The sequence below is a fragment of the Phacochoerus africanus genome, chromosome 9 (assembly GCF_016906955.1).
Source record: "Phacochoerus africanus isolate WHEZ1 chromosome 9, ROS_Pafr_v1, whole genome shotgun sequence".
In the NCBI taxonomy this organism is placed as follows: domain Eukaryota; kingdom Metazoa; phylum Chordata; class Mammalia; order Artiodactyla; family Suidae; genus Phacochoerus; species Phacochoerus africanus.
Window position 1 is genome coordinate 20904693 of NC_062552.1, and position 19852 is coordinate 20924544.

The window sequence follows — 19852 nt, forward strand, 5'->3', positions numbered from 1 at the left end:
AACTGATACTAACAGAGCATTACAGAAAGATCTTAGAGACTGAACCTAGCTACACCTAGGCAATATAATACACAGGCTTAATTTTCCCCCCTTTTTACCACCAAGCCACCCCAAAAGCAACCAAGAGTGAGCTCTTCCATGGAAAAGGTAGGTGGCCCTGAAAAGGGCCTTGAACTTTGCTTACTCAAAAAAGGGCTTACAGAGCTCGAACTTAGCCTCCAAAACCATAAAGGGTGCGTCCCTGGCGCTTGAGCGCGTAGACCACGTCCATGGCGGTGACGGTCTTGCGCTTGGCGTGCTCGGTGTAGGTGACGGCGTCCCGGATCACGTTCTCCAGGAACACCTTCAGCACCCCGCGGGTCTCCTCATAAATGAGGCCGGAGATGCGCTTGACACCGCCACGCCGGGCCAGGCGACGAATGGCCGGCTTGGTGATGCCCTGGATGTTGTCGCGCAGTACCTTGCGGTGGCGCTTAGCGCCTCCTTTTCCAAGACCCTTCCCACCTTTTCCGCGTCCAGACATGATGGAAAGAAGCGAAAGATGCGAGCGTGTAATGTCTGCCCCCTGCAGCCTGTTATGTAGCAATTGCACGGACCTTGGTGAAAACTGAACGAACAGAAAGGCGGGAAACCGTGGAGTCCCCGCCCCTTGCTCCAAAGATTCAAGGTATACAGGAAGTAAGGAGATTTATTGGTATTTAGAAAATAAGAATCTTTACACAGAATCGTCAAACATGTACACAAAAGAAACTGCCTCGTTTATGTATATGTATGCGATTTGTTTTTAGGACTTATGCATTCCATATATTACTGGATCATTTGCCACACTGAAATACAAGACTAAATCTCCAAATCAAATTAATTCCCAAGTACATTGACAACCATCCTCACCAGGCTTTGGGTTTGGAATCCATGAGCTAGCTGCTCTCAAACTGTTATTGGGCACGTTTATTAATCTATCTGAGTCTCGGTGGACTTAGCCACAATGTAGGATCAATACTATTGATAATTGAGTTATTATAAACAAAAAGACTGGCTTCTAGTTTGTGAAGAATTAATCCCTCTAGCCCTGGACTTCGGTTCTTTGTTTTAAAAACAAAGTGTTTATAATACACACAGGACTAAGGTACAAGGAAGGATTTCAAAACATTTCTAATATGACACCAGTTGTAAAATGTGCTTTAGTTTATGCAAATTAACATATATATATTTAAATAATGAAGGATCTTGGAGGAAAAGAATGTAAATTGTCAGAAGCTAATGCCTTGTCCTCTATAGAGGACAGGGAGTAGAGGGATGATTGTCCTTTCCTGGGGTTGGTACATGAAATTCAGGCAAAGCTATCATAAATTCTAATGTTAAGGAAAGGGATTTTATGCAAGAGTTAGATATAAAAAATGTGATTGGAGCTATTTTTTTCCTTTTTTTGGGGGGGAGGGCAGGGGAACCTTGGCATGTGAAGGTTTTCCAGCCAGGGAAGGTGTTTGCACCTTGGCAGCACCCAAGCTGCTGCAGTGACAACACTGAATCCTTAACTGGCTGCAGCACAAGAGAACACCTAGATTTTTATATTATTCAAAAAAATTACTGAACTAGCTACTCAAGAGCATCAAGGTATAAATGATGTCCTTAGAATAAATAGAATGTACACAATAAGAGATTATTTTTGTTTCACATTTATTATATACCATGTACACTGTCCTAAAGAGCATGGACTAGCTCAGCCAAGTACCCATCAGAAAATTAGAGGCAGCAGAGGCAAGATCTAAAAAGAAAAAAGAAACAGGCAACAAAGTAAATGAAACAGGTGTCAATGCAATGGACATTTCATCACTAGAACAGCCAAGAAAGAAAGCAGTGATGAAGAAAGAAAAACACTGTTTATGCAAAAACAAAACACACACAATAAAGAACATTAACTTTTTAAACAAGCCCTAGAATCCCAAAGTATACACAGTAGCAACTGCTAAAGAATTATCAGATTTTTTTTTACCTTGTTATTTTGAAATAACTAAGTTTGCAAGTTGCTACAATAGTAACTAGAGTTCCTTGAACCCACTTTCCCCCAGTAGTGACATCCTATATAATTGTTTTATAATATCAGGCCTGGTAATTGACAATGACAAAATACTTTTAACTAAGCTGCAAGCCTTATTTAGCTCTCACAAGTTTTTACAAGGACGCATGTGTGTATGTGTGTGCGCGCTTGTAGGAGCCTATGCAATTTTTTCCCATCTATAGCCTCAGTGCTGATGGAAAACTATTCCATTACCACCTAAGAATTCCTTTTATAGTCACACTCAGTGACTTCTTCCCTGTTCTGGGCAATCAGTAATCTGTTATCAATCTCTAGTATTGCCATTTTGAGAATCTACATGGAGATTTTGAGAATATACATGGAGTAATACAATAAGTAATTTGGGGGGGGGCTTTTTTTTTTTTTTGGCTTTTTAGAGCCGCACCCGTGGCATATGGAGGTTCCCAGGTGAGGGGTCCAATTGGAGCTACAGCTGTCGGCCTTCGCCACAGCCACAGCCACAGCAACGGATTCGAGCCTCCTCTTCGACCTACATCAGAGCTCAGGGCAACACTGGATCCTTAATCCACTGATCGAGGCCAGGGATCGAACCCATGTCCCCATGGACCTTAGCCAGGTTCATTACTACTGAGCCACAATGGGAACTCCAATATGTAACTTTTTTTTTTGTCTTTTTGTCTTTTTGCCTTTTCTAGGGCCACTTCTGTGGCATATGGAGATTCCCAGGCTAGGGGTCCAATCAGAGCTGTAGCTGCTGGCCTATGCCAGGGCCACAGCAACGAGGGATCCGAGCTGCATCTGCGACCTACACAGCTCACGGCAATGCTGGATCCTTAACCTACTGAGCAAGGCCAGGGATCGAACCCGCAACCTCATGGTTCCTATTTGGATTCGCTAACCACTGAGCCACAACAGGAACTCCCAATGTGTAACTTTTTGACGTTGGCTTTTTTCACTAAGCATCACATTGTTGCATATATAAACAGTCTACCTTCTTATTGCTGAGTAGTATTCCTTTGTATGTATGTATGAGAATTTACTTAGCCAGTTCATTGGTGGAAAGATATTATGTTGTTTTTAATTTGTAAATAAAGCTGTCATGATCTTTTCTGTACAGGAGAGGAGTTTTATTTCTTCCAACGCTCACCCCCACTTTTGGTTTGCCTTTTGTATTTCCCGAGCTCCCCCTGAAAATTACATTTTTTTAAGATGGCAGAAGTGCTGATATGATGACTGGGAACCTAATGAGCCTTTCAATGGTCACAGGGAAATCACACTGTTTTACTATTATCACTTGCAAGTTTGCTTCAAGTTTCAAAAACTGCACGGAGCTATTCCAACAGTTTCTGATGTTGGACTTCTGGTTCCTATAGCTGAGGATTTGGTCCAGCAGCAGTCTACAGTTTTTGTTGAATAAACTGTTGATGTCAATGTTCTTTGGTTCCTTCCTTGGGACGTGTGTTTTCACTCTAATACAGAGCTATTCATTTAGCTCCTCGAGAGCCTCCAGTGTTCCCTAGTCCCCAAGAACTAGGAGTAAACCCAGGAATAAGGCTGGGCGTTCCCATTGCTAATGTCTGTAAAACCTGACTGAATCCACGAATTCTGCACGGCCCTAGGGTTCATCCTAGGATTCTGCAATTCGTCAGAGGAAAGTTGGGAGCTGTTATCTCACTGGATCTTTGAGGGGCGATTACCTATAGACAGGTTATTGCAAAGTTTGAATTCTATCTTAGTGACTACATCATGCTTCTCACGCAGACACATTCTGCACCATCTGAATAGTCAGTTAATTGCTGCGACAAGCTCTAAATTCCTGCTGGGCAGAACATATTATTTCAGGCCCCAGATTTGGTGCACCAGTGCTCTGCTCAACTGTATCAGTAACAGCACTATTGCCCACTCTACTGGTGATGCTAGCAGAAGTTGAACTTTGGAAATCCCATGGAAGCCACGTTTTGGGTACCATATCTCTATTTTCAGTACTACAAGGATGACTACATTTACCAGAGGGTGCATTGCTCAGTAAAGCAAATGGATTACGACCAAATGGCTCTCCTGTAGTACTCAGCATGTATCCTCGAACATCATTATTTGTGCTTGCCATGTAAAGTGTTGTATACACCTAGGATGCTTTCTAGGATGTTTAAGGATTATGTCCGTCTTCTCATTCCCTATGACATTGCTGGACTTCCTGTGTCAGGGAGGGTGATGGGAATATTTGAATTCTTTTGCCTACTCTAATAATTGACACAAGACATTAATGGGGAGAAAGTTTAAATTCCCTGCACGGGGGCTTTCTTAGAAATAAGACCCACAAAGTAAACAAAGCAGGAGGTCTAGATATTTTTAGCATAAGTATAGTACATATAAACTTAGTATATATATTACATATTAAACTATATATAGCTTGTTCTTGGGGTAGCTAAGTTTCTTATACAGCTTTCCTAGTGATACACTCCTACTTTCCATTCTACTGACAAAAGGGTTCACTTCTCAGGAGAAAGAAATCCGGTTTCTATCATTTTTCCTGTTTCTCTAGTTGAAACGAATGAGTACAGCTAAAAGTACTAGCAAAGTTTGTTAACCCCTGTTCACGTCTGGAGAGAAAGAAGTAGAAGGATGTCCTTGCTCTCCTGGGGTCAATACATGGAATTTTTAGTTAAAACGCTAGTTCTCCCTTGCTACATCTTCAAAGGGGGCTGGCAAATTAATCCCGTGTGATACAGCTTTTCAGAGTGAAATTATAGGTGGCTCTGAAAAGAGCCTTTGGGTTTAAAGTCGGAAAGAGAAAACAATTTACGCCCTCTCCCCGCGGATACGGCGAGCCAGCTGGATGTCCTTGGGCATGATGGTGACGCGCTTGGCGTGGATGGCGCACAGGTTGGTGTCCTCGAAGAGCCCCACCAGGTAGGCCTCGCACGCCTCCTGCAGCGCCATCACGGCCGAGCTCTGGAAGCGCAGGTCCGTCTTGAAGTCCTGCGCGATCTCGCGCACCAGCCGCTGGAACGGCAGCTTGCGGATCAGCAGCTCCGTGGACTTCTGGTAGCGCCGGATCTCGCGCAGGGCCACCGTGCCGGGCCGGTAGCGGTGCGGCTTCTTCACGCCGCCGGTGGCGGGCGCGCTCTTGCGGGCCGCCTTGGTGGCCAGCTGCTTGCGCGGCGCCTTGCCGCCGGTGGACTTGCGTGCGGTCTGCTTGGTACGAGCCATAACGAGAGTTTGCAGACACTGTTACAACTGCAAATACTGTGCTTCTTGCTCTTATTTATAAAGGCAGAGTCATCCTGATTGGTCCGAACCTTCAAATTCCGCGCCGTGAATTAAATAACTGGATAGGCCTTGTGATTGGCTACCAGGTCTCACTTTAGAACAATTTAGCCAATCATAGTATGCTCTATACTCTCTGGTTTGAAGGGCCCCGCAATTTTTTCTGCCTGTATTTTACATACTTTATTTGAACGTTAGTAGGTTTTGTTTTAATCCCCTAGTTCGGGATTAAGTTTGGGAAGAGACGAAAATGAATGTTCCACAGGTCTGAGCCCTTTTAAAAACTTCGTTTTTGAACGCAATTGATCCATTCCAGCTTTGTCCTTTAAAGCTTATGTCCTTCAAAGCTTATGATTTTGAGTAAACGTTTTATCTTAGCACTTCAAGCAATTTATTATATAATTCCCAGCCCTCCAACAAACACTGACATCACTTCCAGGCACTGCTCCTAGGAAACATAAAAATAATAGCGCTGTTGAAATGTGATGATCCCTAATTCCTGTTAAAGCTTAAATGTTGCCTACATTAATATAGCGAAACTGGGAATGCCAATGGCATATTTGTGAAAGCAATTAAGTATTTAGCTAATTTTAATGCTCTCTTTTCTAAAATTTGCGACTTTTAACTGAATTTTGGCAGAAAAACTAGAATCGTAAATTTATCTCTTTAGATCTAGGAAGGAGCAAGGCTCACAAATAGATACTTATGGACAAGACATCGATTTAGTTTTTTTCACTATTTTGAAAATTAAAGCTATCTTCTCTGCTGGAAGAGAAAGGAACCTAGGATTGTTCCAGTTAAACAGCCAATAAAAAAGCAGATTTGAAATCACCTTATTTGCATAGAGAGTTTCTACTGGCTGATTTGACCCAATCAGAGACTGAGATATGTCAAGCACCTATTTGCATAGAAGCCCTACAAATATAGGTCCGCAGTACAGCGGATGTTCAGTTGGTTTGGCTTAACAACCTGGTAATATGCCTGAGCCGGCGAAATCTGCTCCTGCTCCCAAAAAGGGGTCTAAGAAGGCAGTGACTAAGGCCCAGAAGAAAGATGGCAAGAAGCGCAAGCGCAGCCGCAAGGAGAGCTACTCGGTGTACGTGTACAAGGTGCTGAAGCAGGTCCACCCGGACACCGGCATCTCGTCCAAGGCCATGGGCATCATGAACTCCTTTGTCAACGACATCTTCGAGCGCATCGCGGGTGAGGCCTCGCGGCTGGCGCATTACAACAAGCGCTCGACCATCACGTCCCGAGAGATCCAGACGGCTGTGCGCCTGCTGCTGCCCGGGGAGCTGGCCAAGCACGCCGTGTCCGAGGGCACCAAGGCCGTCACCAAGTACACCAGCTCCAAGTAAATGTATTTACAAGTGGATTGTCAAACCCAAAGGCTCTTTTCAGAGCCACCTAGGTTTTCTTTTAAAGAGCTGTAATGCTCTTCTGCCTATACCTGACCTCTAAAAACAATTTATCTCTGAAACTTGCTGAACTTTTTAGCCAAAAACTCCAAAAGCAGAACCTCTTATACTCAATAGAGAAAGCTGCTTTTCTGCTTCCAGTCTTCCCCAAAACTTTCCACACTTTTAAGAGTTTCTGTACATGACCTTATTCTTCGACAAGCTGGAGAAGTCAGATGGGTGGAATTTCCTCACCTAGAAGTGGTCAGGTACTTAGAAGCTGCAGTTGTCTTCAGTTCCGTTTCCCCTGTTCTACCCCCTCCACCGCCAGGTTATACTACCCTCCTGGTCTTCTCCCTGCCTTTGGGATTCTGAGCCTAATCTCTCCCAGGCCTTCCCTCCCAAATATTAATTCTAATTGCCCTTTTTGCGTCCCTGGAGCCACTCACTTCAAATGCTTGAATGTCTTTATGATCTTTGGAAAAGTGATGGTGAACTTGGAAGTTGTTTACCTTGGTTATCCTTACCATTCCAATTATCCCAAATTTAATTCCTTTACTTGAGCAGAAGCAATTTTGTCAAGCATAGCAGAGAAGTCGTCTTTATTAAAAACTGAAGTCAGTTTTCATTGTTTACTATTGGTTAGCGGTTTTAGTAGGTGGACTGTAACAAAGGCTCTCTTTCGAATAAATGAAATCCTTAGTTATTGTGCAGGTAGAAGAGGAGAGAAGCCTCCAACAGCCTGGGAACAAAGGCTCTTAATTTTGGGGTAGTGTCCTTGGCTGGTGCCCGAGAAATCAGTCTTGTGTAGTCTTTCCTTGAGGCTGGTAGGAATCAACAGAATACAATTGCAGCTTTATTTTCAAAATACTTTGAGATTAAGGATCATGCATAGCAGGCTAATCGTAATGATAGTTACTATCCTCACTTTTGATAAGTCCCCTCTTGTGGGCATTTCTATGTTGGATCATGGGATGGGGAAGGACTGTGTTGTGTGTTGCAGAGTATTCTGATTTTGAGACCTAAGTTTGCCTAAGACTTCTTTAAAAGAAGAAGACACTAATCTGACTAGTATCCATGCGGAGGGAGGTTTGATCCCTGACCTTGATCAGTGGGTTAAGGATCAGGCATTGCCTTGAGCTGTGTGGTGTAGGTCACAGTAGTGGCTGGGATCTGGCGTTGCTTTGTGTGTAGGCCGGCAGCTGTCGCTCCGATTGGACCCCTATCCTGGGAAATTCCATATGCCATGGGTGCAGCCCCCCAAAGAAAATTTAAAAAAAAAAAGTGTTGAGTAAAAAAACTAGGACTCTGAGTTTATTTTATTCCTTCATTTACTGAGAGTTTATTAAGTTTCAGAAAGTGTCAAGTACTAAGTAAAGAGCAATGAACAGAATAGGAACAACTCTCCTCACAGGGTTCACAGTCTAAAATGAATATTTAGACAATAATTTAATAGAAAGGAGAAGCAAAGGTCTAAATGTCATTTTAACACTGCCACAAGCTGAGTTAACCTTAAGTTTTCAAACTCCCTGCAGGCAATCCTGGAAGGGAGATAGAATAAGAAAGATGGCAAAGGAAGGAGAGACAGCAAAAGAGAAAGGAATCACAGAAATGGTCAGGGTTCAAGTTTTTCTTTAAGAACTATGCTTAACAACAAAAGTTGTATATTTATATTTTAAATGTGACAATGTTTCATTCTAGTTGTCTTAATAAGATATGGTCCTTGTTACCTAGGGCATATAATGTCCCATAGGGGAAATGATAATATATTCAAATACAGAACAGCAATGAAATATGCTTCAAACGAAAAGGGCTTTGAGACTCACTACTTGGGCTGAACTTTGTTGTCATCATTTACTAGCTGGGTGTTCTTGGGCCTTATGCAGAACCATTCAGCATGTTTCCCCATTTATAGAGATAATTAATACAGTAACTAGTTGACTTGCTCAAGCTTATTTGGCATTTGTCTTACACCAGAACTCTGTTATTTCAATGCTCTTTCTACTACTATCAAGAACGAAAGGAGGACCTAGGCATAGAGACTTTAGAAGATATGCAGGTTTTCCGGAAAGGAAATTAGAGCAAGTGAGGATATCAGGCAATAGATATATGACACTAACTGGTACCCTAGTTCCACACAGATAAACTCTACACCTGTCTGTTAATTTAACCCCTTTTTTCCTGGAACCTCTGAGACCTCATTTCCCAGCTTCCCTTGTAGCTGGGTGTGGCCTTCTATTTGAGTTTCTAACAAGGGAATGTAAATAAAAGTAAAATTTGACATTTCCGGGCCTGGGGCATAATAAGGACACCGGAAAGACTTTCCATGCTCATTCTTTTCTCAGAGAAAAAGTGTTTTAGAAATAAAATATGCCCCAAATAGGGTCATGGATGCTAAACCTCATGTCTTCAGACTTAACTGCAATTTGGGCTTCCTCAGAAATAGAATCCTAAATCAGTCAATCGGGAGTTGCGTGCTTCCCACCAGTTAGGTAATCAGCCCAACAGATCCCTGCCATCTCCTAAAGGAAAGCAACCTTGCAGTAACAAACCCACTTTTTTCCCCTAATATTACTTCCCTGTTCCTGCTCCCTTCCGCCTATAAAAATCTTTTATTTTGTTCAGCTCCTTTTATTTTGTTCCACTCCTTTCTATCTGCTAGACTGAATGCTGCCTGACTAGTAAATCACTGAATAAAACCAGTATGATCTTTAAAATTTACTCTGCTGCATCTTCTTTTTTTAACATGGACAAGCAATGTGTTTAGGAAAATTACGGCATAAAGATCAGGATGATTAAGGCACAAAGATTAGATGATCAGGGCACCTGGGCTCCAGAGCAAGAGCTTGGAAGAGCTGCTGCCTGCTGACCTAGAATACTCTTTTTGGACCTCAGAAAAGCAGAGAACAAATGAAATTATCCATTAAGGTTGTCAACTGACAAAAATGCATAATCTAAAAGTTGAGAATCATGTTTTATTCAGCAGACAGCCGGAGGAATGTTAAGCGCAGGAGGCAGGCTCAGATAGCTCTGAGAAACTGTCCAGAAGAGGTAAGACAGGAGGCCAGGTATGTAGGTGTTTTTGCAAAACAAACAAACAAAAACCCAGATAGTCAAAACATCAAAAGATTGATGTAAATTGAAGAAAACAGACATTTCAAGTTAATGAACTTAGTGCTTTTCTATGCATGGGAAGATGCAAGAGTCTGGGCTCACTGAAATAATTCCTTTGATATACAACTTAACCATCTTGTGTCAATATCCTGTTTTACTCCATCCTGAATTCCCTCAGGGTGAACCGTCAGGGGCTAGGCAGGGGATGATGGCCAGAATATCCTTTGTTTACTGATATGGCAGGTGACATTTTTTTGTCTACAAGGTTTGGGGGTTTATCTTAATATACTCTCCACCAAGTGCCCTGATTTTTTTTTTTTTTTTTTTCCTGGCTGGCATGGCATGCCACGGTTTTGATCCAGCAGTAACAACTCTGGATCCTTTACCCTCTGAGCCACCACAGAACTCCCCAACCTCTATTTTCTCAAAGGAAATTCAGTCACTTGCTGGATCTGAAGACCTGTTGTGCCATTTTTCTCAGCGCACAGAGGGCCTCAATCCTGATCTCTGCCCTGAGTTCCTTTCAGGGTGAGTTGAAGGGCAGCTGACCACAGTGACTAAATGATTCAAATCTTGTAAAACCAGGTGGCCAGCAACATTCTTTAGTTGGCAAAAAATAGAGGAAAATTCCTTCCTCCCCAACAGGTTCATCGTTATCTGGGCAAATCCTGAAGGATACCAGTTTCCTTTTCTTTCACTGAACATTACTTATGAAAAATGAAAGTAATTTCACAGCATAATGAAAATCCCTGCATTTGGACAGCAGTCTCATCCAATAGGAAAGGTTCAGAAGAGATGAAATCCCTTATTCCTTGTCAGTTATAGCTCAAGATCAGCAGTTGAGAACATGTAACATCTTTATCATGAATAAATAATTTTCATTTTAATTTTGCTTTATTTTAAAAAATCATGAGTTTGGGAATTCCTTTTGGCCTAGCAGCTAAGGATCTGACACTGTCATTGCTGTGGCCTGGGTTCAACCCTTGGCCTTGGAATTTCACATGCCATGAATGCAGCCAAAAAACAAATAAATAAAAAATAAATTATTTTCTTTTTAAATCATGAGTTTGGCCATCAAATCATCACTATTATGAAGCCTCTAATATAGAGTGGTATTCGCAATGAACCAGCAGATGGGCAGATTTATATATATCTAGGGACTCATCCAATAATTATCCAATATAATCTCAGCAAATTTGCTTGCTACAGTATATAAAGCCTTTTTAGAGACATTACATTTGGATTCTCTTTCTTCCGAAAGGGAGAACAATGATGGTGACTCTGTGGAACCTTGAAATACCTTACTTTTTATTTTAAATAAATTATCATGTAATTAATACTCTTTCCTTAATGACTAGTATCCTTGAATCAGGCTGGCAGTCTTCCATGGGGTACTCATCTATTCCTACCCCAGCCCCAGTTTACCATCTGTATCGGAAGTGTTCACAAAACTTGAACAGTACTTTTGAAAAATATGAAAAATGTATAAAATCATTGCTAAGCTATCTAGATACTCCAGCTTGAGAAAAGAGAAGATGAACCTGTGTCTATCCAGTTGGTTATCAGACACGTGGCTATCATCCCCACGTAATACCATCACCATTTCTTGTCTGGAGTGAGAGCAATCTTCTCACAGGTGAGTGAAGTCCTTTCTCCCTTCCAGGCTGCATGACACTGGCTTTCATGTCTCGTGTCAGTTGTCTTCCCAACCCATCATATTTAAAATAACAAAATATTCACACACACCCCATCTCCCATTCCATTGTGGTCCTTAATCCCCTTCGCCTTAATAAAATCAAGAATCCCGTTGCCACCTGGACGGTTCCCAAGGGAGGAATTGTTAACAAAGCTATTTGGCAAATAACATAATAAAGACCAAGAGTGCTACAAAGAATTTGCAACCCCAAGGGCATGCATGGATTCAGCCAGATCTGCTACTGACTGAATGAGCCAGTGAAATGAAGCTGCATAGTACCTCACCACTATACCACTATACCAGATAGATGGATGGAAAGATAGATAGATAGATAGATAGATAGATAGATAGATAGATAGATAGATAGATAACCAGACGTGGTCCCTGAATTTGCAATTCAAATAAATCAAGTTCCTTACCTGAAGGTAAACAATTTGCCTGTGGCCATAAAACCAGTAAACTGAAGTGTTTCTACACTATATTAATCAGCTTTAAGCCCAAATGTTTAGATTTTCTCTTTCCTCTCAAGTATAAATCCTCCAGGTCAGCCTCTATTTTCAAGGACTGAAAAGCACAAAATAAAACTGGTTCTTAATTTTTGCATTGGAGTACAACTGAGTCCACCTTAAAAGAAAGCAGAACCCGCTTAAATGAGAGAGGACACAAAAACTCCTCTGTGCAACTCCTCTCAAGGCCTTCTATCTCATTCAGAGAAAAAGCCAAATTCGGTGCAGTGGCCTACAAGCCCCTACATGACTTGGATCTGCCTTCATCTCCTCCTATAGCACCCCTCCCCCACCATATTGCCACCCAGTGCTTTTCCTTTCAAAATCCGCGTGCTCAAAAAATCCAAGACCCTCGCAGTACATTGACTGTAAAGAGCAAACTCCCTAAAACATGCCTGCTGTCAAGTCCAATAATCCCTCAACCCACCAGCATATAATGTATTTATATCCCGCATCTCACAAAAGACCTATTTTCAACTTTTGCCTGTAACGTACCCACTAAGCTATTAGGAAGATTTAGAAACAAATACCTTTTTAAGTTACAACACTCCCAGTTGCCATCAAATTCCTTCAGTGACTTACTGAGGACAAGAGCTCCTACCTCCGTTTTCACTGTGAAGAAACGGGATAGGTTCCGTCTTGGGAGAGATGGGACCCAGGTTCCAGCCCCAGATGGAAGTGGGTAAGTATCTGGCATTGCCACAGCTGGGGTTTGGGTAGAAACTGGTCTGGATTCGAACCTTGAACAGTAAATGCCATTTCCTGGAAATGGACAATGGAAAAACAAAAAACAAAAAAACCACCTCAACGTCCTCAAAACGGACTTTCAAATGCTCAGCACTAAAGTGACAGCTGTTCTAAAGAAAATGTGGGTGGCTCTTAGAAGAGCCTTTAGTTGGATTGGAACAGCCAGCGAAACCTTACGCCCTTTCCCCGCGGATACGACGAGCCAGCTGGATGTCCTTGGGCATGATGGTGACGCGCTTGGCGTGGATGGCGCACAGGTTGGTGTCCTCGAAGAGCCCCACCAGGTAGGCCTCGCACGCCTCCTGCAGCGCCATCACGGCCGAGCTCTGGAAGCGCAGGTCCGTCTTGAAGTCCTGCGCGATCTCGCGCACCAGCCGCTGGAACGGCAGCTTGCGGATCAGCAGCTCCGTGGACTTCTGGTAGCGCCGGATCTCGCGCAGGGCCACCGTGCCGGGCCGGTAGCGGTGCGGCTTCTTCACGCCGCCGGTGGCGGGCGCGCTCTTGCGGGCCGCCTTGGTGGCCAGCTGCTTGCGCGGCGCCTTGCCGCCTGTAGACTTGCGTGCGGTCTGCTTAGTTCGAGCCATTGTAAAAGAACAGAAAAAAAAAAAGGACAAGCCGATAGACAACCAGGGAGAAGGTGTCTTTATATATAGTCAGAAACACACTGATTGGCCTTGCCCTATTTCAAAAGTCCCGCGAAACAAAACCATTGGCTGAGAACTAAATGAAGTGATTGGTGATTTAGCACAGACTCTGATTGGATGAATTACTCTACATTCTAATTCCTTCTTTGCTATAGCCGGCGATGCAGAGCAAATTTTCCAATGTCCTACCTCAGTGCCCTCTCAAATTCTAGGGAACCGTTGGGGGATCGTGGAAGATGCCATTTCTGATTCAGTAGATCTACGTAATGGGCCCTAAAATTCCTAGGACAATGCTTTAAAAAGATTTACTTGTATTCTCTTTTTCCTTGGTGGTAGCTTTTTCTGAACTGGAGTCTCCTCGTCTGCCACTCCCTATCTCCACTCTAACACACCAGAGGTAAAGCGATGGGCCTGAGATGACTGGGAAACAATGCGAAAGAAATTACTGACTTTCCTGTGGTGGCCAAATGACATTTTGTTTCGGTTCAGAATTTGAAAAGCCCGCGTTCATTTTTGATTTGCCAGCACTTCTACCATATTCCTGTTTCATTGTCTTTCTTAGTCATTTAAGGCCACCACCTCCACCAATCCTTCGCACGGTGTAGAACGTTTCCCCTCTCTAGAAATCACATTTCAAGCAGTTCTGTGAAATAGCCAAGATCACTTGCGGTGAATAATGAGCTGGAGATTATATAAAAACAGTGGCTTTAACTGCTAAGTTTCATGGACTAATCACAGGTTTAGAATTAGTTCAACCTTCTTTCAATGTGAAAACGTGTATGGCTGAGTAGAGCTTTTGAGTAAAAACGTGTAGCTGAACGGACTGATATTTAAGACTTTATGGTGCATAAGACGTGAGCAATGGCTAAACTCACCCCTTTGTGGCTAGGACGGTACCAGCTTTCCATTTTTAGTTTTAACTGGCTAGTGCAAAGAAAACTTAAGCGAAACCACACCATAAGTATTGCAGCGCTTTTCAGAAAAAGTGGGTGGCTCTGAAAAGAGCCTTTGATTTCCAGAATGGGGACTAAAGAACTACTGTTTCACTTGCCCTTGGCCTTGTGGTGGCTCTCAGTCTTCTTGGGCAGCAGCACGGCCTGGATGTTGGGCAGGACACCACCCTGAGCGATGGTGACTTTGCCCAGCAGCTTGTTGAGCTCCTCGTCGTTGCGGATGGCCAGCTGAAGGTGACGTGGGATGATACGGGTCTTCTTGTTGTCGCGGGCCGCGTTGCCAGCCAGCTCCAGGATCTCAGCAGTCAAGTACTCCAGCACTGCTGCCAGGTATACCGGCGCGCCGGCACCAACCCGCTCAGCATAATTGCCTTTTCGGAGAAGTCGGTGCACTCGACCCACGGGGAACTGAAGACCGGCTCGCGAAGAGCGAGTCTTGGCCTTAGCGCGTGCCTTTCCGCCCTGTTTTCCTCGACCAGACATTGTGAAAGTAGAAAAACAGTCTGAGAGCCAAAGAAATTGTGCCTGAAAATACAAGCAGCTAGAGTCTTATACTCTGCGGCGGTTTGGCAAAACAGCCTGTGCTATTGGCCGAATACAAACTTCAGCCAATCAAAAGCCAGATGTCAAACAACGACGCCGCAAATTTAGAAGAGCTGGTAGTTGAAAGGTCAAATTATGTCAGAGGAGCTAAGGGAAGAGCCAATGAGAGTTTGGAAAAAAGAGCCAATCAGAGGATAGGATGCAAAAAAGGCCAATAAGAAACCGTAATTCTGCCACCCTTAATTTGCATATAGGCCAAACAAATACTAAGGCCCTTTTGTTTCTGAGCTTATTTCGCGAGTATTGTCTTGTTCTGTTCTATTTTACCTTCGCGATGCCTGAGCCAGCCAAGTCCGCTCCTGCTCCGAAGAAGGGCTCTAAGAAGGCGGTGACCAAAGCCCAGAAAAAGGACGGCAAGAAGCGCAAGCGCAGCCGCAAGGAGAGCTACTCCGTGTACGTGTACAAGGTGCTGAAGCAGGTCCACCCGGACACCGGCATCTCGTCCAAAGCCATGGGCATCATGAACTCCTTCGTCAACGACATTTTCGAGCGCATCGCCGGCGAGGCCTCCCGCCTGGCCCACTACAACAAGCGCTCGACCATCACGTCCCGGGAGATCCAGACGGCCGTGCGCCTGCTGCTGCCGGGGGAGCTGGCCAAGCACGCCGTGTCCGAGGGCACCAAGGCTGTCACCAAGTACACCAGCTCCAAGTAAATCTGCCTTCTACAACAATACCAATAACTCAAGGCTCTTTTAAGAGCCACCCACGTTGTCTCTTAAAGATCTGTAACTACAGTTCGTGAAAATGGCTTGACCAATCAATGAGAAAAGTATTTATTGCCATCAAAGTTCACCTTTTTGAGCGGTGGTGGGGCAGAGAACCATGGGTAAGAAAGCATAAACCTGTGTTCAAAAGTGTCATTTTCCATTTATTAGCCATATGTCTGCAAATAGCTGTGAGGGAGAGCAAAACTTGCCTATTTGATATCTCTTATTCTAGACTGGTTAAGCTTAAGAAAAAGGACCAACTTTGAGAACGTAGAAACTGTTATTCTTGTAAGACATATTTATAAGGGAAATAACCATTTGTAATAGTGTCTCCCTCGCTATACCTGGAAGAGGACGGCCTAATGTCTAAATCTGCATGACCGCCTTACCCGTGTTTACTGTGCTTTTCCTGGTTACCTCCCACAACCGACTCCCCCAAACATTCTTTGTAGTTGAAATAGTATTTAAGGTGGTGGCTTCAGCCATTTCCTCCATCAACTTAGTTTTCCTGGGGCTGGCTCTCCAATGTATACAGGAGGAATATATGTTATTGCCTTATGTTTTTCTGCCGTTAATCTGTCTTGTATCAATTATTAGACCAGCCAGAGAACCTAGAAAGGAAGAAGGAAAAAATTTTCCTCCATACAATGACTGGATTTTTGTGAACATTAAGTTACTGTATTTTTTAATAGTGTTGTGAATCAAATTCCCTAAACCCCATATATAATAAGGGCATTCATTTCTTGTTTTCCAAAGTTATTTTTAATTTTTTTTTTCTTTTTTGGCTGCCCCGTGGCATATGGAGTTTGGGCTGCCCCTTGGCAGTATGGAGTTCCTGCACTTCTGAGCTTCATTTGCCAGATCCTTAATCCACTGAGCCAGCCTGGGAATCACACCTGTGTCCCAGCACTCCAGAGACATTGCTGATCCTGTTAAGCCACAGTGGGAATTCCTACAAGCTTTTTAAAACAATGTATTCGTGAAAATAAATTTATAAGCATGGATTAAGAGTTAACTCCCCAGCATATGATACAGCACTGACTGCCTCTTTGAATGGTAAATTTGGCCAAATTACTTAAACCCTCTGTGAGCATTTCCTTACCTCTAAAATGGGAATAATAATTAGCAACTACTGTATGGCAGTGCTGGGATTGTCAATACAAGAGCACAGGTAAGGCACTTAGAATGATGCCTGCACAAAGAAAGTCCTCCAAAATATTTGCTGTTGCTAAAGCCTCTGGTCGAAGTGCTGGGAAGGTGCATTTAGTTCTGCGCACTTTGGAATCCTGAGGCCTTGAAGAAGGTAGTAGGCCAGAAAGCCTAGTAGCATTTGACACCAATTAGGATTCCTTGTCTGGCAGTGTGAATACTCCAAACCCCTTCTAACAGTCTAAACCCCTCTTTGAAACCAAAGCTTGAGAGTTCCCTGGCGGGTCAATAGGTTAAGGGTCCAGAGTTGTCACAGAGTTGGGTCATGGGTTAAATCCCTGGCCTGGAAACTTCTGCATGCCCTGGGTTTGGCCAAAAATGTAAATAAAACCAACTTTTTTCCCTGAACTGTTCTGAGGACAACCTAGTGCCTGTGATTGTTAAGTCCTCCCTATCTTTGATAGCCAACTGAAGCAACATGTGCCTTACTTTCCAGGGACCTTCTCATGCCTCACTAGAACTAGGGGTATGGGTACCTCCTATAGTCAGATGTTTTAGGTTATAAGGAAGGTCAAAAAGGAACTACTCACCTTCATTTGCCTCTCAGATATGTGATCTCCTTTTCCTCCACACACCCTTGTCCTCCTTCTGCCCAATCACAAAACTTCCTGCTACCTCCAGACTTTCCTTCTTGAACTTCCCTCCATTTGGAACTTCAATTTCTCAATCTTTTTTTTCCCCCAGCATCACTTAGGAGTAAATCGTTCTTTATAACCTTACCACTTAAAATAGTTCTATGACCATACCATACTCCTTCCACACTTTAATGTTTTCCCCAGCTTCAGTGGTTTTCATAGCACCATGTGACAGTTTTACCTGTTTTGTTTGTGCCTCCTCCAATAAAAGTTCCATGAGAAGTATTGTTCTGTTCACTACAGTAGTGAATTATTGTAATTCCATGGCATCAAACAGTGCCTGGTATGATTTTGCATGTTTGTTAAATTAATATCATCACATGAATTATTTCCTCAAATTGGTACCCCAGCTCCAATATCATCTGAGTCTTTTCATTGTTAAGCACCAGGGTGGCTAAACCGCGCCCCAATGAGTTAAGAATCCCACAGCAGCGGCTGGGGCGGGGGGGGGGGGGGGGTCCCTGCGGAGGTGAGGGTTCGATCCCCAGCGGCAGCACAATGGGTTAAAGAATTCGACATTGCAGCAGCTGCGGGCGTAGGTCACAGCTGTGGCTCGGATTCAATCCCTGGCGCCCAGGACCGCCACGAACGTAGCCATAAAATTTAAAAATAAAAATAAAATAGTTCAGATTCCCAGTGACTCCATTGATTTCTGACTCAAAGAATCACCCTAGAGCAGGCCACGAGGAGGAAATACCTGATGCAACCCTGCAAAACAGGCAGGCAGGATACCAAAGGAAAATAAATTCGCCAGGAAACAAGTCAAACCAGGACATTCTATAGGGCAGGCCTACGACAAATCAATGTCAAAAAAACTAAGTGGGATCTCTGAGGAGAGAAAACTTAGAGACCTGAGACACAACAAAAGCCTGATTGGAATCTCCTCTAAGCAACCCAGATACCTAAAAAAGCATAACAGGGATTGGTTAATGTGAACAGAGTATTAGATATTAGGGAATTTGGTTTTAGATTGACAGCAATTATATGAGAGCTTTAAAAAAAATAGTGCATACTTACGAATGTGAGGTAAAATATCCTGATGCCAGTATATATATATTTTAAAATCATGTCTACTTAACAACTGCTAAGCTTAGCTGTCATTTATTTTCTTTAAGTAACCCTTCATATGGACAACGTTTTTCCTAACAGGAAGCCAGAATTTAGTGGTCTCTATAACCTAACAATACATGCTAGCTCTCTCCGCATGTACATTTTAATTTTGCTCCCTGTCTTTTGTACAAGTTCTAGTTAGCAGAGGCGAGCAACGTCTCCACACGCCACCCGAGCCGAGCAGCGCGCGCCCCTGCCCAAGGTTAATATGCCACCTCCCTCACGAATTCGCCTTTGTTCCGGGCCCGCGTCCCGCGGCAAACACGGCCTTTCTTTGTTCCTCGGCCTCGCCGCCATTTTGAGCCCGGACCACGGACGGGGGAGGGGAGGGGAGGCTTGCGGCGCTCCGCCGCGGGCCGTTTAAGCTGAATTCTCTCTAGTATTCAACACCAGACGTACACGACTCAAATTGGAATGTTCCAGAACTGAAAAAGGAATCCTTCGGGGGTAGAAAGTACCGTAACTTACTTCACTGGCCCATGAACGTAAAGCTGGACGATAAACATCAGCCTAAAACCACGTTACCCGAAGCGCAAACACACAGCCCAGCACACTTCCAAAGCCTTAGAACGCAAGCTAAAAAGTACTAGTTTTAGTTTAAAACGTACACACTTCGTTATCTGCTTTCACAAACACCGAAATATAAAAGATATCAGCAAGTGCCGGCTCTTTCGCAGAGACATGTGGGCGGCCCTGAAAAGGGCCTTTGGTGGAAAATGTTAGGCGGCAGGAATCGGGAGACTTAACCGCCAAAGCCGTAGAGGGTGCGGCCCTGGCGCTTCAGCGCGTAGACGACATCCATGGCGGTGACAGTCTTGCGCTTGGCGTGCTCGGTGTAGGTGACGGCGTCTCTGATCACGTTCTCCAAGAACACCTTCAGAACCCCACGGGTCTCCTCGTAGATGAGCCCAGAGATGCGCTTGACCCCCCCACGCCGAGCCAAACGACGAATGGCGGGCTTGGTAATACCCTGGATGTTATCCCGCAAGACTTTACGGTGGCGCTTGGCGCCCCCCTTTCCGAGCCCCTTTCCGCCTTTACCACGACCAGACATGGCAGCGAGGATTCAGAAAGCTTGCAGAAAAGCGAAAGACCGAAGAGGCAATTGCCTTATATGAGCGGGTTGCGGACCGAATTGAAAACTGAGAGCGCGCTCTCCGGAACACTTTCATTTATCCTGCCGGCTCCTCCCTTCCTGGGCCCGTTGAGTAGTGACGTCATGAC

At 44.0% G+C, this 19852-nt stretch overlaps 6 protein-coding genes across 8 annotated transcripts in view; 2 read left to right on the forward strand and 4 right to left on the reverse strand.

The window, feature by feature from the left end:
- The window catches only part of LOC125136314 (histone H4), a 41283-nt gene extending 40713 nt beyond the window's left edge, over positions 1-570 (reverse strand). Inside the window, exon 1 of one of the 3 annotated variants that reach the window (XM_047797038.1) lies at positions 226-567. In XM_047797038.1, the coding sequence (XP_047652994.1) occupies positions 226-523 (298 nt within the window). In that variant the 5' untranslated portion in view covers positions 524-567. Of the gene's footprint in view, positions 1-184 lie in introns of all 3 variants that reach the window. The other 2 variants (XM_047797036.1, XM_047797037.1) reach the window with 2 other exon arrangements.
- A 4241-nt stretch (positions 571-4811) lies between these two features.
- Positions 4812-13367, reverse strand: LOC125136552 (uncharacterized). Its single transcript, XM_047797413.1, has 3 exons — positions 12942-13367; positions 6406-6600; positions 4812-5266 (listed from the first exon to the last, which is right to left on the reverse strand). Exons 1-3 carry the CDS (start codon positions 13347-13349, stop codon positions 4838-4840), a joined length of 1032 nt encoding a protein of 343 aa, XP_047653369.1. The 5' UTR covers positions 13350-13367; the 3' UTR covers positions 4812-4837.
- On the forward strand, positions 6267-6714 carry LOC125136214 (histone H2B type 1-C/E/F/G/I). The gene has a single exon (XM_047796911.1). It carries the CDS (start codon positions 6283-6285, stop codon positions 6661-6663), a length of 381 nt encoding a protein of 126 aa, XP_047652867.1. The 5' UTR covers positions 6267-6282; the 3' UTR covers positions 6664-6714.
- Positions 13368-13423: 56 nt separating the features above from the next.
- Positions 13424-14932, reverse strand: LOC125136204 (histone H2A type 1). Its single transcript, XM_047796902.1, has one exon. The coding sequence runs from the start codon at positions 14843-14845 to the stop codon at positions 14453-14455; it is 393 nt and encodes a 130-aa protein (XP_047652858.1). The 5' UTR covers positions 14846-14932; the 3' UTR covers positions 13424-14452.
- A 268-nt stretch (positions 14933-15200) lies between these two features.
- Positions 15201-15673, forward strand: LOC125136213 (histone H2B type 1-C/E/F/G/I). The gene has a single exon (XM_047796910.1). The coding sequence runs from the start codon at positions 15240-15242 to the stop codon at positions 15618-15620; it is 381 nt and encodes a 126-aa protein (XP_047652866.1). The 5' UTR covers positions 15201-15239; the 3' UTR covers positions 15621-15673.
- A 2930-nt stretch (positions 15674-18603) lies between these two features.
- Positions 18604-19737, reverse strand: LOC125136223 (histone H4). The gene has a single exon (XM_047796920.1). It carries the CDS (start codon positions 19680-19682, stop codon positions 19371-19373), a length of 312 nt encoding a protein of 103 aa, XP_047652876.1. The 5' UTR covers positions 19683-19737; the 3' UTR covers positions 18604-19370.
- Positions 19738-19852: the final 115 nt, after the last annotated feature.